A 26402-nucleotide genomic window follows, 5' to 3' on the forward strand; every position below is an offset into this window, starting at 1 on the left:
GAGCCTTGCCTCCTTGTCAGAGTCCTTCCTTGTCTCAGGGATAAATGGTGGGCGGGACACTGCTTAATGATGACTATGATCATGTAAAATAGCCTCTGATTAAAGAGTACTTGCGTGCCTGCTTGGGTGAGAGCATTATTCTCTTGGGAGGCACATTACTGGGGTGGGGTTGAGGGAATTCTCTTTCATATTCAGGAAATAAATTGCACTTATCAGAGGACCATCAGTTAAAGGCAATTTAGAATGTGCTTTTCTCATTTCAGGGGGGAAAAAAATGCCAAAAAATTATCTGTTCCAACTGGAAGGAGGGAGAGGAGTAAACATCACAGAAGCCTGGCCTCAGGCCTGCAGACAGGCAGGTCTAGGGGCTTCGTAGGGCGTTCGTTTACAAAGGGCAGACTTTCTCTGTGGTGACACAAGGACTGTGAAAGAGATTGTTTTCGTGTATTTAATATTCATGGAAGATTTCCTATAAAGTTGCAGAAGAAGAGAGTTTGCATCTGCCTTCTGACCTTGCACCAATCTGCTACTTAAATCTGCTATTTGGAAAGGCTAGAAAGGCATTATATCTTGTGGTGTCCCTATCCCCTCCAAAAAACGGAGGTGGCTGCATGCTTCCGTGTAGTGCTACCATTAGATCATTAGTTAACCAGGAAAGGAACCAAGATCTATACTTCTGTGAGTGTGGTAGCAATTGCAGTCCTGAAACTGTAACAGACTCCCATTACTACTCATGGGTTAGTAACTTTGCATCGAGTGGGAATGACATTTATCACTTCATGTTATCACCCGGGGCTATAGAAATGGCTGATCCATGTGATTGACTCTAGATTTTAGCTTATTCTGACTATTGAGCTGATTACCAAGCTGGGCTATCTCAATTTCCCCAAAGTGATGTTGCTTTTGAAGGTCACGTCTAGATGATCTGGTTTGATCTGGTGTAACTTGTGGTGGGCGGGGGTGGGGGGGCGCAAAATCCCAGGGCAAAATACCTGTAAAACCAAAATCAGTCAAAGGGAGAAATAAAGTTAAGAAGTCCTTTTATTTCTTACAAGCCAGTCGTCCACGTCTCTCTCTTGACCTGGCTGCAGCAGAAGAGAGCTCCACCCAACCTCTCCAGTTCAGATACACCCTTGCATGCCCTTGTAATTACCTATTGCTATGTAGATGGACCGCTTTTCTCCAACCCTTGAAACACCCCATTGATATGCAGATGCACAAAAGCCAGGTGAGAGATTCTGGAAATATTATAACTTTACCCACATCTGAAGATGTAGTATTTGATAGATACTGTAAGCACAAGGCCTCATGAGCATCCTGGGGCTCAGTAAGAGCAAGTTCTTCCATCACTACATCAGGAAGCATGAGGGTCTACCTCTGCAAGTCACTGTTTCTGTTGGTCAGTTTTCCATGTCTTTGTTCTTAGCTCCTTGGCTTATGGCAAAGACTCCTGGCTCCTGTGTGCCATCTCACCCAGTTGGCCAGCCCCCCACCCCTACCCAGCTGTTTGGATGAAGGGAGTGGTCATTCACATCCAAGAGTGCTAATAACTCTGATCTGGAGAAGCCTCTCATCGGACACAGTAGGACCTTTCCTTCTGGAAAATTGCTCAAGTATTTCGAACATAAAAGTTAATTTCTAAAAATCTCTGCACAGGAAGATATTCACTGACTGATGATGCTAGTAGAGTTGTCAGATATGGAAAGAAAAATTAAAAGGGCCATATTTATACTAAAAAATAACTCATTGCTTATCTGAAATTTAAGTTCAATTAGGTGTCCTGTATTTTGCCCTGGCAGCCCTCAATGCAGGTAATATGAAAAGAAAATTAGAAAAAAATATTCCTGCTGATATTTGGAGTGGGGAAGGGGGTCGGGGGAATCAGTAACTGTTTCCTGAATACTGAAAATATGAGAAAAGTTGACCTTACTCCAGTTTACAAAAAATTAGCAATTTTAAAAGTTAAGCTAGAAAAAATGAGAAGGAAATAGGTAGAAAATACACCGACGGTACTGGCAAAGATCTTAGAAGATGAAGGTGTTCCCTCTGATAGTAGGAAGTGAAAAATTGCATATTACAATGGAAATGTTCTTTATAGATTACTTGGTCTCTGATATCTTAATTTTCCCCACAGAAAGAACTTGGAACTGAAATATTAAGAGGCTGAGTTGCCTGAGTATATTTTCATAGTCATTTAGACGTAGAACCAAGACAAGAACCATGTTCTCTGGTGCTTCCTTTCTGAAAACCTGTACAGTAAGACTTTGATATACTGTACATTTAGAGTCATTCCATGTAAAACCAAGTACTTCTGGTAACGGAGACATATAAAGAGAACTTTCTTGTGTAAAAGTGATTATTATGGAAATTGAAACAGTAGTTACCAAAAGCTCTTTTCAGTTTTGGTAACAGCACTGTTCCTTTTACAGAGTCACAATGTCCTCAGCATTTATTTCTGGCTTATCTGGGCTCCCATATGTAGCATCCCAATTTACTTACCTATAAACTCAGGGACCTTGGGTTAAATTGTTTCAGTGGTAACTTTTAAGTCTATGACTCAAAAATCTGTATTGTCTGAATCTCTCTTAAGGAATTTATGGTATTGTTGATATGACATACCTATGTGAAATAGAGATCATTATAAAATTGGTAATGCAATGTTCTAGAAAATCAAACCTTGGATAAATCATAAAATTTGTTCTTGGAAATAGTGTCAAATAGCATTACCACAGTCTCTGAGGTCCTGTCCCTCCCTGCCCCGAGTTCTTTTACAAACCTCTTACTCTGGTTAGTCTGGTCTACTCATTCCACCTCCTCTCTACGGAATCTTTTTCAGAGTCGTCCAGGCACTCTCTGATCTGACTGGATAGAAGACAAATTGACAAATGAGTCCATTGTGTGACATGTCCCTTATGGCTCAATAACGTTCAATTTTTCACTTCTCACATGCATGTATCCTATTTCCTACTTAAAGAGATTATCATTCATTTCGTAGTCTTTTACATCTTCAGTACCAAGCATTGTGGCATGCATGGTAGGTATTCAGAAACATAATTTGTTCTGAGATATTTGTTGTTCTATATGCTTGAAGATCTGGCTTGACTTAACAGATAATAGGAAAGAAATGTAAATGCTCTTTGATGAAAGGGACTTTCTCTTACTCATCTTCTTAGAATCTCCTTTGGGCCTAATGCAGTGCCAGGACCATGTGGCTGATCTCAGTGAACTTATATGTGGAAACATGCACATCTATGACTGGAGGGAATCTACAGATCATGTACCCCAAGCACCTACTTTTTATCAGTGAGAGAACTGAGACCCAGAATGGTTAATAACTTTCTTGAGGTTACTGAACAAATTTTAGGTATTGGAATCCAGGTCTCCTCACTCTAGCGAGTGCTCTTTTTATAGCATAACTTGCTCTTATCTTTGCCTGGCAGTACAAGATAAATTAGCTGATGCAAGGCATTTTATTATCTATTGCTCTATGCATGTCTCTCTCCTCTTCCTGTTTTAGGAGTAAGTAGAAGGAGCCCCTAGGCTTGCTACTTTATTTTTTCCTAACCTTGCCACTGCATTTTGCCTTAGAGAATTCACCTACCTTCTGTAAGCTTCTGCCTGCACATCTGTAAAATGTGATGGGCATGGAGTTTAACACCACCTAAAAACTAGGTTCCTCTTCAATACATTCAGCAGTTTGGCGATAGTTATGAATTACATTGAGTTTTTGAGGATTCAGAGTGTTTTGTTCTTCTCTTCCCTCTTATAAAGTGTTTCCACAGCTTTCGCCAAATGTAAAAGAGTAAACATGGGAGCAATGGGAAAGGGGAAGGGGGTTTAAGGAGATGGATCTGGGCTGTAGTGAGGGACGCACCTTCTGCCCTTCATTCTCCTGCACAGGATGAAAAAGCCAGCCAACTCAACAGGATGACCACGCACTTTGGGACATTAAGAATCTTTTCAGTGTCTGATACTCTATTCATTCCTCTTACATCGTGGTCCTGTTTGTTTGGTCTCTCAGTGTCTGTGAAGCATAGTGACACAAAGAGCAAAAAGACGGTCTTTTCCAGAGAGTCGCCAGTGATACAACATCGTGTGCGGAAAGCGCAGCAGCGTCCCCCTGCTGAGGAAAGGAGTGTGCCCTCCTCACCTCTTTTTAAGTGCGGAGCCTACCCAGCAGGGTGTTTTTTTTTTTCTAGAAGGGAAAAGCCTATACTTTTGGCAGCAGAACTGAAATAGAAAAATTGAGCTTGACCTATTTCCTCAGCAGTGTGAGCCTTGCATTGTCCTCTCGGGCAGTATGAAAATCCTTGAACTGGGAAACTGACAGCTGCAGTCAGAATTTGCACTGAGGGAAACATCATGAATTTTAATAGGAGTGCTGCTACTGGACAGGGTTGGGAGGGGAAAGAGAACCAAGCCAATTCAAACAAAAGGAGCAGACAGAGGTTTATTACATGTCCAGCTCATGGCAGTGATGAGAGTAATATTCAAATTATTTTTCCCACAATGATGTTGATTTAAGAGGGAAGGAGTGCTGAACTCTTGTGGAGTGGAAAGGATTATGAATCTTCCATGATCATTCATCCCATCGTACTGACGGCAGAGAAGGCGGATATATCAAAACGGGACTTGTTACAGGAGTTGTGCTGTCGAGCCATGCGCCTTGGCAGTACCCAGGAAATGAGGCCTGGGAATCTCCGTCACCACTACACAGAAAAAGTGCTTCCCTCACAGACGCATCAGAGAGAGGCGTGCACACGATTCAGGATGTCCTTCCTAGCAGCCGCCTTTGTTGTGCATAGCGCTTCCCCTTCTGAATGGCCAGCAGCATCCTGTTTGTGCTGGAGGGGAAGCACTGCAGCCTATTCCTGTGGTCAGGCCTCTTCACGACGCAGCTGCTTATCGGTGTTGGTATTCCCCAGGTGATACCCTGATAGGAATGCAGAAACAGGACTTCTTTTTTTTATAACAGGGTCCTGTCCACTTCTTTAAAACTGTGCCTGCCGGGCTACACCCAGACAACTTGTGTCTGTCAGAAGCTGGGATTGCTTTTGGGAATTAATGCAACTGGGAGCCACTTTGTTCGTATTTGTTTATATGGCCATGCTTCATTTTAGAATGGGGCGGGGGGGCTGAGTGTTTATTTAAAAAGGAACATAATCATTTCAGAACACTATTTTTATTTTTTCAAAGTGGAGATGGCACCAAAATAATACATTACAAACTTTGTCCATCAAGTTCCTCTGGTGGTAAGATTATTCAGCCTGGGAAGATTTCAGCCAAAGACAGTTACCCAAGAGATAGCTGGCTGACATTCTGAATACTATTCGGGAAGAACTCAGAAAACTGCCAACACACTGAACAGACGCAGCAACTGTCATCTCAAGACGGGATATTAAAGATGGAATGATTTCTCGATGTATGAATTCATTCTCGAGCAGGTGGAGGGGACTGAGACAAGCATTCCTGTGGTGGGAATTGACATTCAAACCAGACTAAGGCAGATCTTGTGAGAAATGGGGACAAGGACTAGGGCTGTCCTCTTCCAGGCTGTGAAGAAGGAGCTGGTCCTTGGTCCCCTGCCAGGGCTTGTCACCAGCTGGTGGAGGTGGTGGTGGTGGGGACTTTGTGGTCCATCGGCCCAGGCCTCACATTTGTGAAGATTTTATATTGAGTCTTTAAAAATTATCACCTGATGAATTTACACAGTTGGAATTGATGTGTATTTAAATAATTTATTGTATGTGTAGAATATATCATGATTACTTAACCCATTTTGGCATTTCTTCCTGTTCTGGTGAGGTGGAATTAGTCGTCCTGCCCTACAACATGGGAGAAGCCCTTTGCCCCTTTACTGCTTCGCCGTTCCCGAAGCATATTCTCCCTGTCCGTAGCACTCCTGATACTGAGGTCCAGATGGGGTCCCTTGTCTTCGTCCTAGCTGTAAGCTGGAGTGTTCCCTTTAAATTGTTTAAGTTGCTAGAGACAGACCGGCTGTGGTGGTAAAGGGTGGGTGGATAGAGCATACTGTGATGATAACATTTACTTACATTGGGATCCTGGTAGTGTTCAGATCCTTACTCCTGTGCTGTCATAACCCCTTCTCACATCGGATTTCTGCCTAAGGCTTCTTGTTCTCCGTAGTCATCTCCATGAAAAGCTCCCGGCCCTGCTGTGAGTCTAATAGTGTGAGCCACTGGGCCTGGAGTCCCTTGCTTCTGTGCTGCTCATCCACTCAATAAACATTCCTGGAGTCTCTGTGCTGGGTGCTCTGAGTACAGTAGGGTGAAAGGTCGATGCAGTCTCCAGGTGCTGGCTGTTTTCCCCCCATCTCTGGCTGCTACGTGCTCGTGCTGACCTAAGTGATGAAAGAAGCCTCCATCTTGGTGCTCCAACTGGCCTTATCCACCTGCCTCAGTTCCCAAGTTACCTTGCTACCCACAAGAAACCAAGGGTAACTTCTGTTCATATTGAGGGAGAAATAATGTATCAAAACTTCTTCCTGGAGAGAGACCCAGGGGCCTTAAAACCATGGTGAAGCAGAGTATTCTCTAAATCGTTCAGGTGCTACCATGGATTGGAAAATGTCCAAGAAGGATGGAGGCTCTTCTCAGGCTGAATAACAGCCTCCTTGTTGGAAAGGGAATAATCAGTCCCAGCTGGAGCAAGGAGACCACGTTCCCTTTGCTTTTCCATTCAAATCTAATCTCAGGACATGAGTTTTTGACATGAGTAGCATTCTTGCCTAGACTTGTGGCCCCAGGGAGGGGATGGTTATTTAAGACAGCTGGCTCCCTAAGCAAGGCATATAATGTGATGATAAATGCTTACAGACAACTTCCCTTACTCACTGGTTCCAGTCCCAGTTTGATTGACACCCCTGGAGATTTGCAAAAAATAAATGTTTCTTTGAAAGAATATCATGTCTCTGGATGTAGGAAAAATTCTATGTGCATACAGTTAGTTCATCACTATTTCTCAGCTTAGGGGATTCTTCAGGGAGGGATTCCTTTTATGCATTCCCTGGGAAACAAGTTTCCTGTGTCTTTAAAATCTGTCTTGTCTTGTAGTGTAGAATAAATCTGACATACGATTTTTTTTCTGCTTTTGTTTTGTCTTTTGGAAGGATTTCAATGAATTAGTGATTTTAAGTCATCTTGAAGGTTTTTTTCCTCCTGCAAGCTTCAGTATAGCTCTATCATGAATAATTTTAAGTTTTAGTAATTTAAAAATTCTTTTTTCTGGAGTTTATACTCTTTTGGGTCAAGAAACCCTTCTTTGGAATAATAGTTATGCCTAAATCTCTAGACCAAATGTCAAGCATTTGCTGTACATTCCTTTCTCATAATTGGAGATGAAGTCTGTGAGCAAAGAATGAATTGATTCTCATGTCTTTTCTTCCATCTGAGAATTTGGTCACTATAATGGTTGTAATACATAAACTAAAATGAACATTCTATAAACACATGTATTTATTTGAAAGAATTTGGAAGTACTGAGGGTATACAGAATTTATTTTTGCAATTTTTCAAAAGTGGTAATGTTAATGGTAGATAGTTTTTTAAAAAGAAAAATTTTAGGAATGGTTCAGTGAGCTAAAAAAATGGAATCAATAAAGAGAAACTAAGACCTGGCTAGGTTTCAAATTCAAAACTGTGTGGAAAAAAAGCAAATTGTAGTATGATATATTTAGTAGATAAATCTTGTATGAAAATTTAAGCACATACTAAACAATGTTCCTGATTGTCTATAGATACATCTGTAACACAGGGTCTAAATCCATGACTTGAAAGGACCCATGCTAATAAATATTTGATAATATTTTCTGGGGTGGTAGAGAAAGAAGGAGGGAGGGGAGGGAAACTGGGGTAGGGGCCAGGAACAAAAGAGATTTTTAACTTTATAATACCTTATTTCCAGACATTAAAGGGATTCTGAGGCAAACATGACTAAATAGCATTTGTTAACTATGGAGGCTGGGCATCATTTGCTCTATTTTTCAGTTTTAAACTACTTCATTATATAAAATTACCTTAAAATGAAATTTAAAAATTTCTATCTTTATTCTAAAGTTCCATGTAAGTGGGAGCAGTGGTACAGAGTCAATAGACATAACCTTCTATGGGTCTTTGCATTTTTAGAATGAGTCTTGATAAACCCATGAATCTAACTGCAGAGTTATCCTATTTTGAATTCTCCTAAACTAAGTACTTGTTATAGCAACTTGTTAACCAATTATTTATGTTAGTGTTACAATTTTTGGCTATGTTTCAGGAACAGATGCTTTTGAAACAGGAAAATCTAGTAGTGGTATTTGCCTCAGACAGTATCACTTTCATTTTTAAAATGTTGCCATAAATAATTTGCATGGATAGCATGCTTTTGTTTCTGAGTAGCCACAGACATGTAACTTATTCAGATTTCCTCTGCTGTAGAAGTGAGATCTTCATTTGCTAAGAAAGTTGCACTGGGAAAAAATTTTCTCATTACTTTTCTTCTAGGGTTTGTGTTGATTTTAAAATGAAAATTTTGATTCCTTGTCATGTGAAAGATCTGCTATAGAAACCAAAGCCCTGTGTTTTCTGCAGCACAAAACTGCCCCAGTTATTTTGGACACAAGTCTGGCCTACTGACTAGGCTGTTCACAGTTTAAAACTAGGAAATACACAAAGGGGACTTTTCATTAGTGTGAAATTTGGGCACTAAAGTTTATTTTATGTCCTTTCAGTCAAAGCTCTAACCCTCACCAAGTTTACTGTTGTTTTACACCTAAGTTTCCCAACCTGAAATATCTCTTTCTACACCTATCAAATGTTAAATGCAGCAAATTAGAAGTGGGAGGAGGGGCTGCTAAAAGGGTAGTTGGAGTGGACTTTTGGTATAAGAAGTAAGGGTTCAGAGCATAATGGCAAGAAAGGGAGAAAATAATTTTATTAAAATGAAAGCAAAATAGAAAGTGGACATAATGCTTGTTTGTTTTTTTAAATAGGGATGATTTTCCTACAAACCTAAATAGCCCTACTACTATATTAAAGCATAGTAATGGTGTTTGTACTGATAGTGCCAAGTGGTTGGTGTTTTCCAGAACAAGTATAGAATTACCCAAGTTTTTCCATACCACTTTAACTAATGGACTTCTTAGTCTTGATTTCAAGGCTGTTCGCTATCTGGATGTGCTCACCAAATATTAAATTGATGCCAATAAAGTGGACTAATCTAAGGATGGATTTTTGTATGCAGAGAGTAAATTTCTGGAAAATGTTGCAAGCAGACTTTGCCTTTATGTTAAAATGTTAAAGCTTACAATATTTATTAATTTGCATTTATATTCAGAAGTTCCAGTCTGGCAGCAAATGGAGTCCTGTTTATTCTAAAACCATATGATTCTAACTTGTGCTTATAATTTGTTTTTAGAAAAAGCCAGTTTGTTTGAAGTTATCAATTTCAGAACATATTTCGTATTCCCAAAAGTATAGAAGGTCAGCCCAAACTTGTATGGACCTTATGACATTACTTAGAGGTTGATCCTTAAAAAAAAAAATCCTAGATACACACTTAACATACTTGCCATTCATTTATTTCATAAAAAGTAAGACATGGAAAAATAGTCTGGTTATTTGGGTTTTAGGCAAGTATAAAAACTTCTCTGACACATCTCAATAGTCTCTCTTCAGCTGTTTTTCATAGATTCTAAGCCACACTGTTTTCTTCTTTATGGAGACAGTGTGTGGTCAAGAACAAAAAGTTTGTTCCAAGTAAAACAGGCAGAGTTCAGACCCTAGCTCCTCCCTCACTGGTTTGTTTGATCTGAGCAAGTTACTTAACCTGCCTACTTCACAAGGTTGTTCTGGGGACATTAAATGAAATTCATGTGTAAATGAGATTCCTTGTGTGGAGTGTACAGTTAGGTATTCCATGCTTGTTCCAGTTCCCTTTCTACTGGAAACAAGAAAAAATTGAATTAGAAAATTGCTGTCTTTTACTTTGGTTCTCAGTTGCCTCTGCTGTAACAGCCATGATTTCATTTTTGTTTTTTATTTGAAGATGCCTGAGTCCTAGAGAGCATTGACTCAAGTTCTAGATACATCCACTTAAGAACATTCAACTCTAGCACCTCCAGAATTAGAGGAAAACTCATGGTGATTGTCAGAGGTGATTGTTTCTTCTGACTTCCTCACTTGAATTCTTCTAAAATGTTGCTGCAGCTTCCCTCCTTGATGAAAGCTGTAGAGTAAATCTGAAACTCTTTCCTGTAGGAGGCTAGGACCCTCCATAGTGGCAGGTCAACTTAGAAATTATCTCCTTTATAGAAATAGTGACCTCTGTCTCTGCTTCCAGAATACATTTGCTAGTTAAATATCTGTGAGTTTCTCAAGATCTTTTCATCCTATTGATAGAGGTATTCCTTGAAACTAGACTGTTGGTCTCAAGATTCTATGATTAGTCTTGATTGGTGAATAGTCATTATTATGAGGAGGCTACAAGGGGAGAAGGAAGGGTAGGTCTAATATTTTTGCAGGAAGTGAACTAAATTTAGGGAGTTGCCTGGAGATGCAGTTGAGAAGCCTTTTACTGTAAGTACTGTCGTCTTCAGCTTTAGTTCTGTTGCCATGGCAACCCCTGGTCCTTGAGTGTCTGGCTGAATGATTTTACAGGAAGCTGAAAAACATTACTATTCTAAGTAGCTTTATTTTTGTTGTAGAAAGGGATCCTTCCTTGCTGTAGGCCAGCCAACATTTACTGGGAACAAAGCAGGTTATTTATGCTAATAGATTCCGGGTAGAGGGTAAAGAAATGGGGGGAATCCAGCCCCTGCTTACTGACCTGTGAATTTGTGTTTCTGGTTGTTGTTCCTAGAATTTTGAAAGAACCAAATGGCTTTTCTGTCATTTGGTTTTCCCTGTTCATTTTAGGCAGGACTTATTTTCTAAGGATACAAGTGGTTAAAAAAGAAAGAAAAAAGGGATGGTGGTGTGTGTGTCTGGTATAATGTTAGTTATGGTGAAGTCAATTACTGAATTTATAGCTTCCAAGTCTATTAAAAAAAGTGGCCCTTGCTAGCAGTAGAAACAGAAAGATAATGGCCAAGGCAGTTAGTTATTTGGCTTATCCTTCATGTATGTTAAAATTGTTCGGATTTTCTTTATATTTAAAAACTTGTATTTGTATTTCCTTATGTGATGGAAAAGATATATATGTCTTTGGGGGGTTTAAAAATAAATGTAGTTCCCTATTGTCAATTTAGGACTTGTGACCATTTCTTAGAAAAAAAAATAAAGATACAAATGCAATTCTATTAAAAGCCTATATAATAATTTTAGTTGCATATATAAGCCATATACTGCATTTCCTTTCTGAGTTCCTTCAAATCTTTAGAGGTAAGACAGGAAAAATTTTTGTTTACTCTTCAGTAGAGGCAGCCTTTTAAAAATCTGAATTCTGATAATGAAAGCATTTAATTTCAATAGGAGGTATGGACTTTTGTTCTCAGTCTCTCTCCTTTCATACACACACACACACACACACACACACACACACACACACACACACACAGAGTTAAAAATAAAGAAAATCCACAATAAATTCCAGTGTGTATTTTATACTCCTGATATCTGTCATCCTATTATTTCTTCTATAAAATGTGGTCCTTGTTCTGCAAGATAGACATTTCAAGGATGCTATGATTTTGATCCTATGTTTAGATAAGCTAAAGTCTGTCCCTGAGATCCAATGATGTTTCTTTTGTATTTTTATCATGTCTTAGAAATTTTCAATAAAATAGGTTTTGGAAACTATCCCAAGAGACCTTTATTACAACCCCAAGTCTCTGAACAGGCCTAAATTGCAGACTTAATAGCAAATTGCTTTGCTTTAAATTTCCTCTACCAAATGGTTGCAGTAGTAGATTTCACAAGTAATTTTTCTCAAATAATGATGAAAGAAATTTAATTCCTGGAAGAGCTTATGTGATCTAAGGTGAGTTTTTAGGAAGTTGTTTTGGTGTCTAGAGCCAAAATTTGATCAAGTATTTGCTGAATATCCTTTTTAAGGATCTATAAGGATTTGACTGGTGTGTTCAAGGAGTTTATAGGTTATTTTGTTATAAAGAAGACAACATTGTAAATCAGGGAACCAGGACTACCTGTGTGATAATGTGTTGATAGGAATTTATAAGAGTGTGAGATGGAGCCTCTCGAGAGGGCTATCTGGAGGAAGTGGGACTCTAGGCATTTCATTGACTCAAATGAAATTTACTGAGCAAACTCAGTGTGCTAGGTGCTGTGTACTGTGCTTGGGTCATAGTTATGAACAAGACAGTGATCCTGCATGTGTGGCGCTCACAGTCTGATTAAAGATCTAGAACACAAGACCAGGCAGTTACTTCAATGATAAGGTCTGTGTTGGACAATTAAGAGTATTAAGAGTTTTAAGGGAACACCTGGATTTGAAGGGGCATGGTATCTTTGAGGACATACAAAGTTGAACAGAAAGAAATCTTAAATGGTTATTGCTATTTACCTACTTACAATAGTGTTCCTTTTCTTCTTTCCCAGAAAAATGCACTCAACTTTTCTGAAAGCAGCCTCCCAAAACATAAGTAAGCTTTTCTTAGAAACTAAAATATTTCGACTTTAGGATTTTATAAGAAGAGATCTTAAGAAATCCAACCTGATTTACCACCACCTCTTTTTTAACTCTGCAAAGGGTAAGAAATACAAGATTTCCAAAGAGTGACTGTGGGTTGGGAACTGGGGACCTCTTTTGGTTCAGAATGTGAGTGTTCAGGGAAGATTACATCTCTGTGTCCTCTACCTTTTGTCTTTTGAGTAAGGAGTTTGTTCTCCTAACACCTGCATAGTACTTTTATCAGACCTCAAGCCTTTGTATCTGTTCCCATATCCTTTAAGAACCAAATAGGGAAAGAAAAAAAAGTGGTTGTGGCAATTTATTAAGAACTAGCACTTGAAATTACGGCTGCCACCTATTCACCCTGACCTAATTAATCTGTCCACTGAAGGACAGGAAAAATTACTGTTTTTAAATGGCCCACATTAATTTAGAAAACTGAAATATGCTCCCATAGATAAATTCAGCTGGATGTTTCACTGATCGTTAATTTTGTACCTTAGCAGAAATACTACTTTCCCCTCATTTGGGTAGCTTGCTTTCATAAGCCACACAACATCCATTATTCCTGAAAGGGCTTGCATTGAAGAAAGAACTCAAAGCAAACAGTAAGAGGTCGTCTAAACTGATACCCTTTTCATCACCCTTGTTTAGAGTGACTTAGAGACATTTTTCACGTTATTGATATGTTTTTCTTCTGAGTCAGATTTAGTGACATGGTTCATAACTCAGTGTTAAATCCCAGTTTTAAAAATTTATGATAAAAGGAACAGAGCACCAGAGTTAAAGAACAAAATATATGTTCAAAAAAACAAAAGATAGAACTACGTGTACAAACATATGAAGTGTTCTAGGTATTGAATATTGTATTTTAGGGGATGCTGTTTTCAAGGAAATGTTTTGTGCTTCTTTATTCCCATAACTATCAGGGTGTTCTTCTGTTACAGCCTTCTCCTACTGTAACATTTGAACTGTAATTATTACTTTCTTATCTATCTCTACCACTAGACAGTATGGTTCTTTTGTTTTTGTCTGGCATATTGTAGGCTCTTGATTAATGTTAGGATGAATGTGCAGTAGTAAATCACTGTGATTCCCATTGGTGAGAGTTATTTTAGCTTACATCAGACCCTGGGCATTTATCAGATGTTTCACTTTGATAAAGTTTGTTTGACTGAGTTTGGGGCACTACTAGGAGCAATTAAATATGTAGTCTATATGCTCATGACATTTATGCCTGGGCAAATAATGACTGCTTTATGGAGGACTAGTATTACACAAATATAATTTTGGCATAAAGCTAGATTATTATGCTTACAGTTCTTTACATTGTCTAAAAATGTTAACATGTGTATGGTTTACATATATAGATACAAACCAGTGCTTTCTTTGCTTTGATATATTTAAGCCCAATCTTTCTTTTTTCTTTTATAATATTCTAGGAGGCTTTTCTTAAAAACTGTTCTTTAATTTGTGCATATAAACAATATGTATTTTACATGTATATTTTATGTCTACATATATGTATGTGTTTTACATGAATCACATTTCTGTGTGGAATTTCTGGGAGTTAAGCTATCTTAATGTGTTTGGCTGTAATTTTCTACAGGTGAAGGCCATCAGTGGAATGTTTCCAAGTTGTCAGTGATATTTTCTGGGAAAATATCTAACATACTAAACTTATAGGACAGCATGTTTACACTTAAAGAAAAGATTATGCATTAAGTTAAATTCAAAAAATTTGAGGCTATGAATTAATGAAAATGAAATAACATGTACCAACTACTTTCATGTGCTCTCTCATTTATTAAATGAAATTGGTTTCTAGCCCATTTTATATACAGTGAAACAGCCTCAGAGAGATTAAGTATCTTGCCCAAGATGGTACACGTATAAAAGGGAGGAGACAGGCTTAGCATTGTGGTGCTTTGCTCCCAGCAAAAGCTTATGCTTGGCCAATACCTCATGGGCTGGCACCTATATTTTAGATAATACCGTAAATGAATTATCTTGTGCAATGAAAGTGAAAATGACTGAAATCTGCTCATTTCCCTTCTGTATATATTACTGTTGGTTCACCTTTAATCAAACTCATCAACTTGTATTTCTGCCTGCTGGCCTTGTGTTTCTTGTGTATTGAGAATTTAAACTTTAGTTAAACATAGAAATGACAATGCAAATAGTCCATGTCTATCTTGTGAAAAGTATAAACAAAGACTTGTTTTAAGTGAGCAGTAGTAGAGGGAGAGAAATTCCATTCATTCCTTATTTACTCAGTATCAGGCATTCGTGTTTTTTGTGTCAACTGTGTTCATGTTAATTTTCTTGACTGGTCAGATGCAACCCCATGAAATAGTAACAATTCCAGCTTAAAAGGTTTTGATATTTCTAAAATTCTAAATAGGCTTGGTAACCATTTTTGGAACCATTTCCATCCCATGACGATGCACCAAATTATCCGGGCTGGGATGGGGAGGCACAGGCAGGGGGCTCAGAGCCAGGATGAGGCGGGGTGCCCCTCTTCTGATTAGAAACACTACACTGTACAGTTTCTCTAAACAAGACCCATTAAACTAATAATGAGTAACTCCTCACCATCCAGATGACATTTTTGTACTTTTTACTTTTTTCCTCCTGAAACCAGCTGTACCTTCTCCCCTAACCTTACTTTCAGCTGTTCAATTTTCATAGTGAAGTTGGAAGTAATCACAGAATGTCCGCCAGCCCCACCATTCCACGTCCCCACCTAGCAACTTCCCCCTGGCTTCCTTTACTGTCAGAGATTAGCCATAGTATCATGCAAGGTCAGTCCCTTCCCTTGCACACTGGTGCCATCCCTGATCACTTATCAAGGGAGGCAGTTCCAGCAATTTCACCCTTTCTTTCTGGTGTCACCAGTTTTTTTTCCTGCCTACTAGATCATTTCAATAGGATAGTAACTTGTATTATTTCTCTTATATTAAAAATAAGCTCTCTTAACCCCAGACTCCACTCCCTCCTTCTACTCTCTTCCCATTCGTAGGTCCCACCTTTCCAGTCAAACCTCCTTGAAAGACTTGTCCATATGCAGTGTCTCCAACTCTTCTCCTATCCTGTGAAAACTGCTGCAAAATAGACTTTCTCTCCAGCCACTCCTCTAAAACTACTTTTGGTCTTCGGGATCCCAGTGATTTCCATGTTGCTAAATTCAGTTGTCACTTCTTAATCCTCATCTTGGCCTTTTGGTAACATGGGTTGCAAATGATCACTTTCTCCTTGAAACACTTTCTTGTTTTCCAGCATTCTACAAACTCTGACTTTTCTTCCCCCCTCACTGGCTGCTCCTTCTCAGCCTATTTTCTGGATTTTGCTTCTTCCACTTGATCTTACTTCACTTCAGAGCTCAGGCCTGAGACCTCTTTCCTGTGTGCATTCATTTCCATAATTGATCTCCAGATTTTAAATACCATCCATATGCTGGCAAATCCCAAATTTGTATCTCCAGCCCACATCTCTCCCATGAAATTCAGATTTGTGTATGTCCGACTTTGCACCCAAGACTTCCACCTGGATGTTTTATAGGCATTTCACAGTTAATGTTTCAATTCTGAATTCACAGGCATCCTCGCCACCTGTGAACTTGTCGTTGTCTTGTATTCTTCCCTGTCAGTATTAATGACAGCCCCATCCTCATACTGACTCAGGTCAAAAACCCTGAGCCCTCACATTCTTCTCTCTTCTCTCATATCCCCATATCAAAGGGCTAATGTGACCCCTTCTCATTACCTCCACTCCTAACATCTTTGCACAAGCCTGCCAGCTCGTGCCTGAAGTGGCAAGTAGCCTCTAACCACACCGCCCTTCACCCTTGCCCTTTTAGAGTCTCATCTGAACACAGTGTGATCCCGTGGAAAGGTAGTCGCACTGTGGCAGTCCTCTGCTCTGAAGCCTCCAGTGGTCTCCCACGTAAGGGCTTTGGTTCTACTCTGAGTTATCAGTGGCTGACGGTAACATCTGCTCTACCTCCCTTTCCTTTTCTGATCTCCTCTCTGGCAACAACTCTCCCCTTCTCTTATGGTTTCTTATGAACACGCCAAGCCTGATCTCTCTGCAGGGCTTTGCATATTCTGTTCTCTCTACCTGGGACTCTTTCCCTGCTAATAATCAAGTGGATTATTCCCTGGCCTCTATATTTTGTTCAGATGTGACCTTTGCAATGACCACCCTGTTTAGTATTGTAGTCCTGTCTTGTCACTGGGTTTCAGCCCCAGGCAAGTTCGCTATGGGTTCAGTGAGTCGGAGGAACTGCAATAGAATGTTCTTGGGGTAAAAGGGTTTATTACCCAGGTTATTACCCAGCTTTGGATCGAGCACTAGAATTATGTCTGCTTCCAGCAGTCTGAAGGTCTGTAATCCTCCTCCTCTCTGCCCCCACCCAGAGCACTGGGCAGAGCCCTTTATATAGTGACTCAGTCAGTAATAGCTTATTGCCTACAGGTGTGGAAGCAGTAGCCTAGCAGCAGGCCAGGTACATCATCAAGCAGTTTAGGTTCAGGTGAGGATCCTGGCCATAGGAACTTCAGTTTTTCCCACAAGCACTCAATTCACTATTCCCCTTCCTTGCTTTATCTTTCTCCATAGTATGCAGCACATTTTAACACTGCATAAATTTGCTTATGCATTTTCATTGTGCTGCTTTTCATACTTGCTCCATGAGGGCAAGGATTTCTCTCTCTCTTTTTTTCTTTACTGATGTTTCTAGAACACCTAGAATAGTGTCTGGCACATAATAAATGCTCAATACAAATTTGTTAAATACATGGAAATGGGAGTTAATATTTTATGAGTTTTGTCAGTGTCCTGTGTATACCTTTATAAAATAAGCCAATATATGTTTGCTTATCTCAGTTGTATCATTTATTAATTTGATGCCTACCATTTTTTGAGTAGCAATGACTTATTTGAAGGAAATATGAACCTAATAGAAAATTATATAATTTGGTTGGCTATTTAACCAAACATGCATTCAATAACTAGAACTTGAATCAAAGGGAGGCAGACAGCTTATGCAAACCATTTTTGGAAAGCTAAACTTACACTGACAGGTGAATCCATTAAAAGATTGATTAAGAGCATCTAAATAGAACTGCTGCACAAAGAAATACACTACTGTTTTGACCTACTGTATTCCCTACACTTGTTAAATACTTTTACTCCACATAATAAGCAACTCAGTTATTTACCCGGCATTTATTCTAGTCAAATGCCAACAAATTTTCTTATGAGGTGAAATATTTCCTTACAAACTTTGAAATAAAATCAACTGCTCAATCCTTCCATGTACTAGACTACTGATTTTTTTAAACTTTATTCTTACTGGGAGAGAAGTGCTTTTTAAAAAAGAAATCATATAGCCCACTGAAAAACAGATAAAATAGAGCCATACTACATCTGAAGTCCAGGAAGTTGGTTCTTGTCATGAATAGATGAATGGATGAATGTGCCCCCGGGGGTGGATCCAAGTTCTCTGATATCTGAAGCTGACTCAGTGTGGGAAGTCCTTTTATTTTTTATTTATTTATATTTATATTTATATTTATTTTGGTATCATTAATCTACAGTTACATGAAGAACGTTATGTTTACTAGACTCCCCCCATCACCAAGTCCCCCCACATACCCCATTACAGTCACTGTCCATCAGCATAGAAAGATGCTGTAGACTCACTACTTGTCTTCTCTGTGTTGTACAGCCCTCACCGTGCCCCCCCCACATTATGTGTGCTAATAGTAGTAGTGCCCCTTCTTTTTTTCCCCTTATCCCTTCCTTCCCACCCATCCTCCCCAGTCCCTTCCCTTTGGTAACTGTTAGTCCATTCTTGGGTTCTGTGATTCTGCTGCTGTTATGTTCCTTTAGTCTTTTTCTTTGTTCTTACACTCCACAGATGGGTGAAATCATTTGGTACTTGTCTTTCTCCGCCTGGCTTATTTCACTGAGCATAATACCCTCTAGCTCCATCCATGTTGTTGCAAATGGTAGGATCTGTGTTTTTCTTATGGCTGCGTAATATTCTATTGTGTATATGTACCATATCTTCTTTATCCATTCATCTACTGATGGACACTTAGGTTGCTTTCATTTCTTGGCTATTGTAAATAGTGCTGTGATAAACAAAGGGGTGCATATGTCTCTTTCAAACTGGGCACCTGCATTCTTAGGGTAAATTCCTAGAAGTGGAATTCCTGGGTCAAATGGTATTTCTATTTTGAGTTTTTTGAGGAACCTCCATGCTGCTTTCCACAATGGCTGAACTAATTTACATTCCCACCAGCAGTGTAGGAGGGTTCCCCTTTCTCCACAATTTCACCAACATTTATTGTTTGTCTTTTGGATGGTGGCGATCCTTACTGGTGTGAGGTGATATGTCATTGTGATTTTAATTTCATTTCTCTGATGATTAGCGATGTGGAGTGTCTTTTCATGTGCCTGTTGGCCATCTGAATTTCTTCTATGGAGAAGTGTCTGTTCAGATCCTCTGCCCATTTTTTAATTGGATTATTTGCTTTTTGTTTCTTGAGGGGCATGAGCTCATTATATATTTTAGATGTCAACCCTTTATCAGATGTCATTTATGAATATATTCTCCCATACTGTAGAATGCCTTTTTGTTCTGTTGATGGTGTCCGTTGCTGTACAGAAGCTTTTCAGCTTGATATAGTCCCATTTGTTCATTTTTCCTTTTATTTCCCTTGCCCGGGGAGATATGTTCATGAAGAAGTCGCTCATGTTTATGTCCAAGAGATTTTTGCCTGTGTTTTTTTCTAAGAGTTTTATGGTTTCATAACTTACATTCAGGTCTTTGATCCATTTTGAATTTACTTTTGTGTATGGGGTTAGACAATGATCCAGTTTCATTCTGTTACATGTAGCTGTCCAGTTTTGCCAACACCAGCTGTTGAAGAGGCTGTCATTTCCACATTGTATGTCCATGGCTCCTTTATCGTATGTTAATTGACCATATATGTTTGAGTTAATATCTGGACTCTCTTTTCTGTCCCACTGGTCTGTGGGTCTGTTCTTGTGCCAGTACCAAATTGTCTTTATTACTGTGGCTTTGTAGTAGAGCTTGAAGTTGGGGAGCTAGATCCTCCCCCCCCCCCCACTTTATTGTTCCTTCTCAGGATTGCTTTGGCTATTCGGGGTCTTTTGTGGTTCCATATGAATTTTAGAACTATTTGTTCCAGTTTGTTGAAGAATGCTGTTGGTATTTTGATAGGGATTGCATTGAATCTGTATTTTGCTTTGGGCAGGATGGCCATTTTGACAATATTATTTCTTCCTACCCAAGAGCATGGGATGAATTTCCATTTCTTAGTGTCCTCTTTAATTTCTCTAATGAGTATCTTGTAGTTTTCAGAGTATAGGTCTTTCACTTCCTTGGTTAGGTTTATTCCTAGGTATTTTATTCTTTTTAATCCAATTGTGAATGGAATTGTTTTCCTGATTTCTCTTTCTGCTAGCTCATCGTTAGTGTATAGGAAAACAACAGATTTCTGTGTATTAATTTTGTATCCTGCAACTTTGCTGAATTCAGATATTAGTTCTAGTAGTTTTGGAGTGGATTCTTTAGGGTTTTTTATGTACAATATCATGTCATTTGCAAATAGTGACAGTTTAACTTCTTCTTTACCAATCTGGATGCCTTGTATTTCTTTGTTTTGTCTGATTGCTGTGTCCAGGACCTCCAGTACTATGTTGAGTAACAGCAGAGAGAGTGGGCTTCCCTGTTTTGTTCCCGATCTTAGAGGAAAAGCTTTCAGCTTCTCGCTGTTCAGTATGATGTTGGCTGTGGGCTTGTCATATATGGCCTTTATTATGTAGAGGTACTTGTCCTCTATACCCATTTTGTTGAGAGTTTTTATCATGAACGGATGTTCAGTTTTGTCGAATGCTTTTTCAGCATCTATGGAGATGATCATGTGGTTTTTGTCCTTTTTGTTGATGTGGTGGATGATGTTGATGTATTTTCGTCTTTTCTGATCTTTTTTATGTCCCTCCTTCTTCTGATTGGGCCTTATTTGTTCTTTTTCCAGTTTCAATAATTGTAACTTTTGACTATTCATTTGGGATTGTTCTTCCTTCTTTAAATAGGCCTAGATTGCTATGTACTTTCCTCTTAGAACTGCCTTTGTTTTGTCACACAGAAGTTGGCGCTTTGTGCTGTTGTTGTTGTCGTTTGTTTCCATATATTGCTTGATCTCTGTTTTAATTTGGTCATTGACCCATTGATTATTTAGGAGCATGTTGTTAAGCCTCCATGTGTTTGTGAGCCTTTTTGTTTTCTTTGTACAATTTATTTCTAGTTTTATACCTTTGTGGTCTGAGAAGTTGTTTGGTAGAATTTTAGACTTTTTGAATTTACTGAGGCTCTTTTTGTGGCCTAGTATGTGGTCTATTCTGGAAAATGTTCCTTTTTCACTTGAGAACATTGTGAATCCTGCTGCTTTTGGGTGTAGAGTTCTGTAGATGTCTATTAGGTCCATCTGTTCTATGTCTTTTGATTGATGCATTCAGTCCATTTACACTTTGGGTGATTATCGAAAGATATGTACTTATTGCAAATGCAGGCTTTGGATTCATGGTTACCAAGGGTTCAAGGGTAGCTTTTTTACTATCTAACTGTCTAACTTAACTCACTTTTTAAGCTGTTATAAAAACAGTGTGATGATTCTTTATTTATCTCCCTTTTTATTCTTCTTTCTCCATTTATGTTAGGTGTTTTATTCTGTACTCTTTTGTGTTTCCTTTGACTGCTTTCGTGAATAGTTTATTTTATTTTTTGCCTTTTATTAATATTTGGTTGGTTTGTTTTCTTTTGGTGTGATTTTATTTTCTCTGGTGACATCTGTTTAGCATTAGGAATGCTTCCATCTAGAGCATTTCCTTTAAAATATCCTGTAGATGTGGTTTGTGGGGGGCAAATTACCTGAACTTTTGCTTGTCTGGGAATTGTTTAATTCCTCCTTCATATTTAAATGATAATCATGCTGGATATAGTATTCTTGGTTCAAGGCCCTTCTGTTTCATTGCATGAAATATATCATGCCATTCTCTTCTGGCCTGTCAGGTTTCTGTTGAGAAGTCTGATGATAGCCTGATGGGTTTTCCTTTGTATGTGATCTTTTTCCTCTCTCTGGCTGCCTTTAATACTCTGTCCTTGTCTTTGTTATTTGTCATTTTAATCATATTTCTTGGTGTTGGCCTCCTTGGGTCCCTTATGTTGGGAGATCTGTGGGCTTCCATGGTCTGAGACACTATTTCCTCCCCCAGTTTGGGGAATTTTACAGCAATTATTTCTTCAAATACACTTTCTATCCATTTTTCTCTCTCTTCTTCTTCTGGTACCCCTATAATGCAAATATTGTTCCATTTGTATTGTCACACAGTTCTCTTAATATTCTTTCATTCCTGGAGATCCTTTTTTCTCTCTCTGCCTCAGCTTCTCTGCATTCCTGTTCTCTGATTTCTGTTCCATTATCATTCTCTTGCACTTCATCTAGTCTGTCTTAAGTCCTTCCAGAGATTGTTTCATTTCTATTATCTCCCTCCTGACTTTATCCCTTAGCGCTTGTATATTTCTCTGCAGGTTGATCAGCATGGTTATTACCTTCATTTTGAATTCTTTTTCAGGAAGAGTGGTTATAACTATCTCCCCAGGCCCTCTCTCTGGGGTTGTCTGGGTGATTCTTGACTGAACCAGATTCTTCTGCCTTTTCATGGCATTAGAGGTAGTCGTGGGCAGGTGGCGTGTGTGTCAGCATGGAGAACAAAGTCCCTTCCTGCTTGCTAGTCGCCTTGCCCTTCTCAGCTGCCTGTGTCGATTTCCCGCACACCAGGAGCAGCCTGCAGGTTAATCTCCCGAGCTGCCATGGGCAGGGCAGCCCTCGGGTTAGCTCAGAGCCCTTTGCGTAGTGGCAGGTGCACTGGGTGTGTTCTGCTGTGAGAACGGCATCCCTTCATGCCTTCCGTACCTTGCCCTGGCTTCCTCTGTCTGTGCTGGACAGCTACGCGCTGGCAGCAGCCTCTGGGTCTGGCCCGGGCAGCTGCATGCTGGGAGGAGACTCTGGGTGGTTGCTGTGCATGTGGCCGCTCTCCGGCTGCTCAGCTGGTGTGTTGGGGCAGTGCCAGCCGGCGCAATGAATGGCAGGCTGCTTATCGCTGTGGGGGTCTTCAGATCTGCATTGCTGCCCCGGGGGTTGGAATTCCCAGCCTGCTGGGCTGAGTGTGCTGGGATGAGTCAGTCCAGCTGTTAAGCCCCTGACCCTTTAAGACTTTCAAAAAGCACTCGCTTTTCTTCTGTTCCAGGGGAGCTGGTTGTGGGGACCCGCTCGCAGATTTTGCTTTTCCGTTTCCCTAATATCCAGCACATCATGCAATGTGTGTCTTGTGCTCCCGGTGCAGATTACTAAGGCTGGTTATTTTGCAGTCCTGTGCTTCCGCTCCCTCCCCACTCTGACTCTTTCCCTCCTGCCCATCAGCTGGGGTGGGGGGAGTGCTTGGGTCCCGCTGAGTCGCAACTTTGTATCTTACCATTTTTGTGAGATGCTGAGTTCGTGCAGATGTAGATGTAGCCTGGCTGTTGTACTGTATCTTCTGGTCTCTTTGTTAGGCATAGTTGTATTTTCAAAACTATATATGGTTTTGGGAGGAGATTTCCACTGCCTTTCTCACATCGCCATCTTGGCTTCTCCTGGGAGGTCCTCTTTGAAAAAAGAATATGAAATTAAGTTGGTGCTTTTTGGGTACAGGGTCTTGAAAGGGCCCTGAAGCTTCAGCCTCATCAGCCTCTTGGCAGTCCTCCCTGGTCTTAGTGGTATTGATAGTGGTGATGACGGAGAGGAGCATTAACACACTGGGCACTTAGATGCCCAGCACCATTCCAAGCAATTTTCATACATGAATCCTCAGAACAAACTGAGGCTCACTGTACCAGAGGCACAAAGTCATGTCCAGGGTCAGTTAGGCTGGGAAGTGAATTTGCTAAGAGAGTGGAGATAGGTGAAAAGGAAAACTATAAACTAAAAGCAGAGACCTCCATCAACTCCAGTTGTGCCACCTGTTAATTCAGGAAACCTGGAAAAGCATTTCACCCCGTGTGTATGTCCTTGACTCCCCTGTAAAACAAATTATTGAACCCCTCATTGTGTTGTAAGTGTAAGTGCTTGGAAGAGTCAAGTGCTTGGAAATGTGGTGTGATAATAACGTTTCATTCCAACTCAGTATTACAGGTGAGGCTTGAAAATATATTTAATTTTGCAGACTCATATTTCACGTCTAATGCTTCTAATTTATTTCTTGGACATGTTTTTTTCTTAATAGGTCACTTGTCTACAAGACTTTTTTGGTGATGATGATGTTTTTATTGCTTGTGGACCTGAAAAATTCCGTTACGCTCAAGATGATTTTGTCCTGGATCATAGTGGTAAGGCAGTTCTTTGTCTTGATGACCCTCAAATGAAGGCTTGGGATTTAGGCACTTGGTGCATGTTAACTGGTGTGGCATGTTGAAGAAAGATTGAATTGGCAGTACTCTTTTTGAATTAGTGAAAGTAGAAAATACAATGAAAGCATTTGCCTAGTTGCAAAACACAAATACAAAAAAGAATTCCAGCAGTTTTCAGTTTTTAGCACTTTGGTCATGCCTCTTTTTACTGCATTGTTTTGCCTCTGAAGTGGATTTTCTGCCTCTTTTCAGAATAGTGACTGGCTCTGCCACCTTAAATACATGTATAGTACCAAACCTGAAATGGGTAGTTATACATTTTTCAGGTTCATAAACAGATACATAAAAGGATAATAAGTAAATTGTTAAGTCACTATCTCAGGTTACTTTTTACCTCATGTTCTGTTTGCAACTTAAAACATGCATTGTTTATTTATGCAGAAAAAAAATTTTCATTGATAGGATGAGAAAATCCCTTTCTCTTAATTTTAGCCAATATATGGAATTTTCAACTATTAGCATTGATCTCAGTGATTTAAATGTTATTGAATCTGCTTTACTTGGTTGTCTAGAATTAATTTAAACCTAATACAATAATACTGGTTATTTTAACTGGTAGTAAAGTCAACTTCATCTTTAAATGAGATAAAATAATACATAACATTTCAGAGGAGAGGGATGTTGAGATACAGTCTCTTAATTTCATGAATGAGGAAAGTTGGTTTTTCATAAACAGACTTACAGTAGACCTGTTCTAGTTGTAGTGATTCTGACAGTCCAGATTTAGAGACGTATATTACCAAATAAGGTGATCCATAGACTCCTTAAAATTCAAGATGATACATTCTGTGGTACCCAACTTTCTTGTGTAATTACTTCCTGTTACACTATGTCAATTACAAACTTTTTGTTTGGAGCCCATTTATCTATTGATGCCAGTTTTCTTTGAGGCTTTCTGTACTGTCTTATATTTTATTGGACCGGGGCTGCTTTAAACGGGTAATACCCCTGGAAAATGCTAAAAGATCGCAGATAATGTTGTTTTGTATTGTCTATACTAACTTTCTCCTCTATTCCCATGGATTATTAAGGTTGGAAACATGCATTTACTTATCTGTATTTTACATCTTCATTTTAATTTAATTTCATAATATTTGTCTGATATCAATATTAGTTATTTTGAAAGTTGAGACGCTGAAACTCAAAGGTGTGCTATAGGTTATAAAGCTAATTTGGGTAATAACAACAATAAAAACATTCATTGAGCACTTATGTACCAGGCAGTACTCACTGCTTTATGTGCATGTTGTAAATTTACCTAAGTTGGTTGGGTCATTTGTAATTTGTTGACTGTTGATGGACTCCAGTAGTGAGGGGGGGGGTGAAAGCTACTGATTTCTTGTCTCTCAGTTGATAATCACTTAATTTTCTGCAAACTGGCTATTTTGCCTGAAGGTTTCAGCCCCACCCAAGTTCACCATGGATTCAGTCTGACCAAAGAAATGACAGTGAAATGTTCTTGGGGTGAAAGAGTTGTGCCCAACTTTATTCCCACGGTGGCATCCTGTCCACTAGAATCCCGTCCACTCAGAGTGAGTCAGCATGCAGCAAGCCGGTCCCTGCCTCTGGGCCCCTCTGCCCACACATCCGTCTTAGTCTCTGTCCTTGGCGCTGCCACCACTCCAGTCTTGACTCTGCTGTCCTGCAGCCTATCACTGCATCACCCAGAGCACTGGGCAGGGCTCTTTATATAGAGTCAGTAATGATGGATTGCCCTCATGTGTGTAGTTAGCTAGCTAATGAGGGCCAGGTGAGAATCCTGGCCACAGGAACCTTCACTTTATCCACACCAACACTGTCTCTTTTAGGCTTTCTGACATTTTTCGTTGAAGATCCATTAAAATGCTAACCTAGTCTTAGTCAATTAATGAAGCACCACTATAAGTGCTGGATGCAGGACTGGCTCAGATTCCTAAACCTAGGGTACAGTTCTCAAGTTCTAGTTATTGGCTTTCTGGATTTACACATCCTGTTCATAAAAGAGTGGCAGTGCCTTTAAGGTGTTTCTACCTAATCCACACACCACCCTTTTCAACATTGGAATATTTTCTAACATCTGTAATGCTAATTAATTAAGTTGCTGCTGTTATAGCCCCTTCTGAGTAAGGTTTTGATTAGAGTCTTTCAAATGCTAACTAGCCTCCCCTGGTGTGTATTTTCCTGATTAGTATACTTCACATGTTAATTTATTGCCTCTGATGTATAGATTAAAACCAGCCCACCTTTTAAT

General features: G+C 39.5%; 1 protein-coding gene across 7 annotated transcripts in view; it reads left to right on the plus strand.

Annotated features, from left to right (window-relative positions):
- Positions 1-26402, plus strand: part of DCLK2 (doublecortin like kinase 2) — a 140709-nt gene that overhangs the window by 63786 nt on the left and 50521 nt on the right. For all 7 annotated transcript variants that reach the window (XR_005025290.2, XM_036887835.2, XM_036887836.2 and 4 more), the window contains exon 3: positions 23989-24091. Coding sequence is in view for 6 of the 7 variants with exons in the window: in XM_036887835.2 (XP_036743730.2) it covers positions 23989-24091 (103 nt within the window). In the remaining variant the exon portion in view is untranslated. The remainder of the gene's footprint in view (positions 1-23988; positions 24092-26402) is intronic.

This window comes from Manis pentadactyla, chromosome 1 (genome assembly GCF_030020395.1).
Source record: "Manis pentadactyla isolate mManPen7 chromosome 1, mManPen7.hap1, whole genome shotgun sequence".
NCBI lineage: Eukaryota > Metazoa > Chordata > Mammalia > Pholidota > Manidae > Manis > Manis pentadactyla.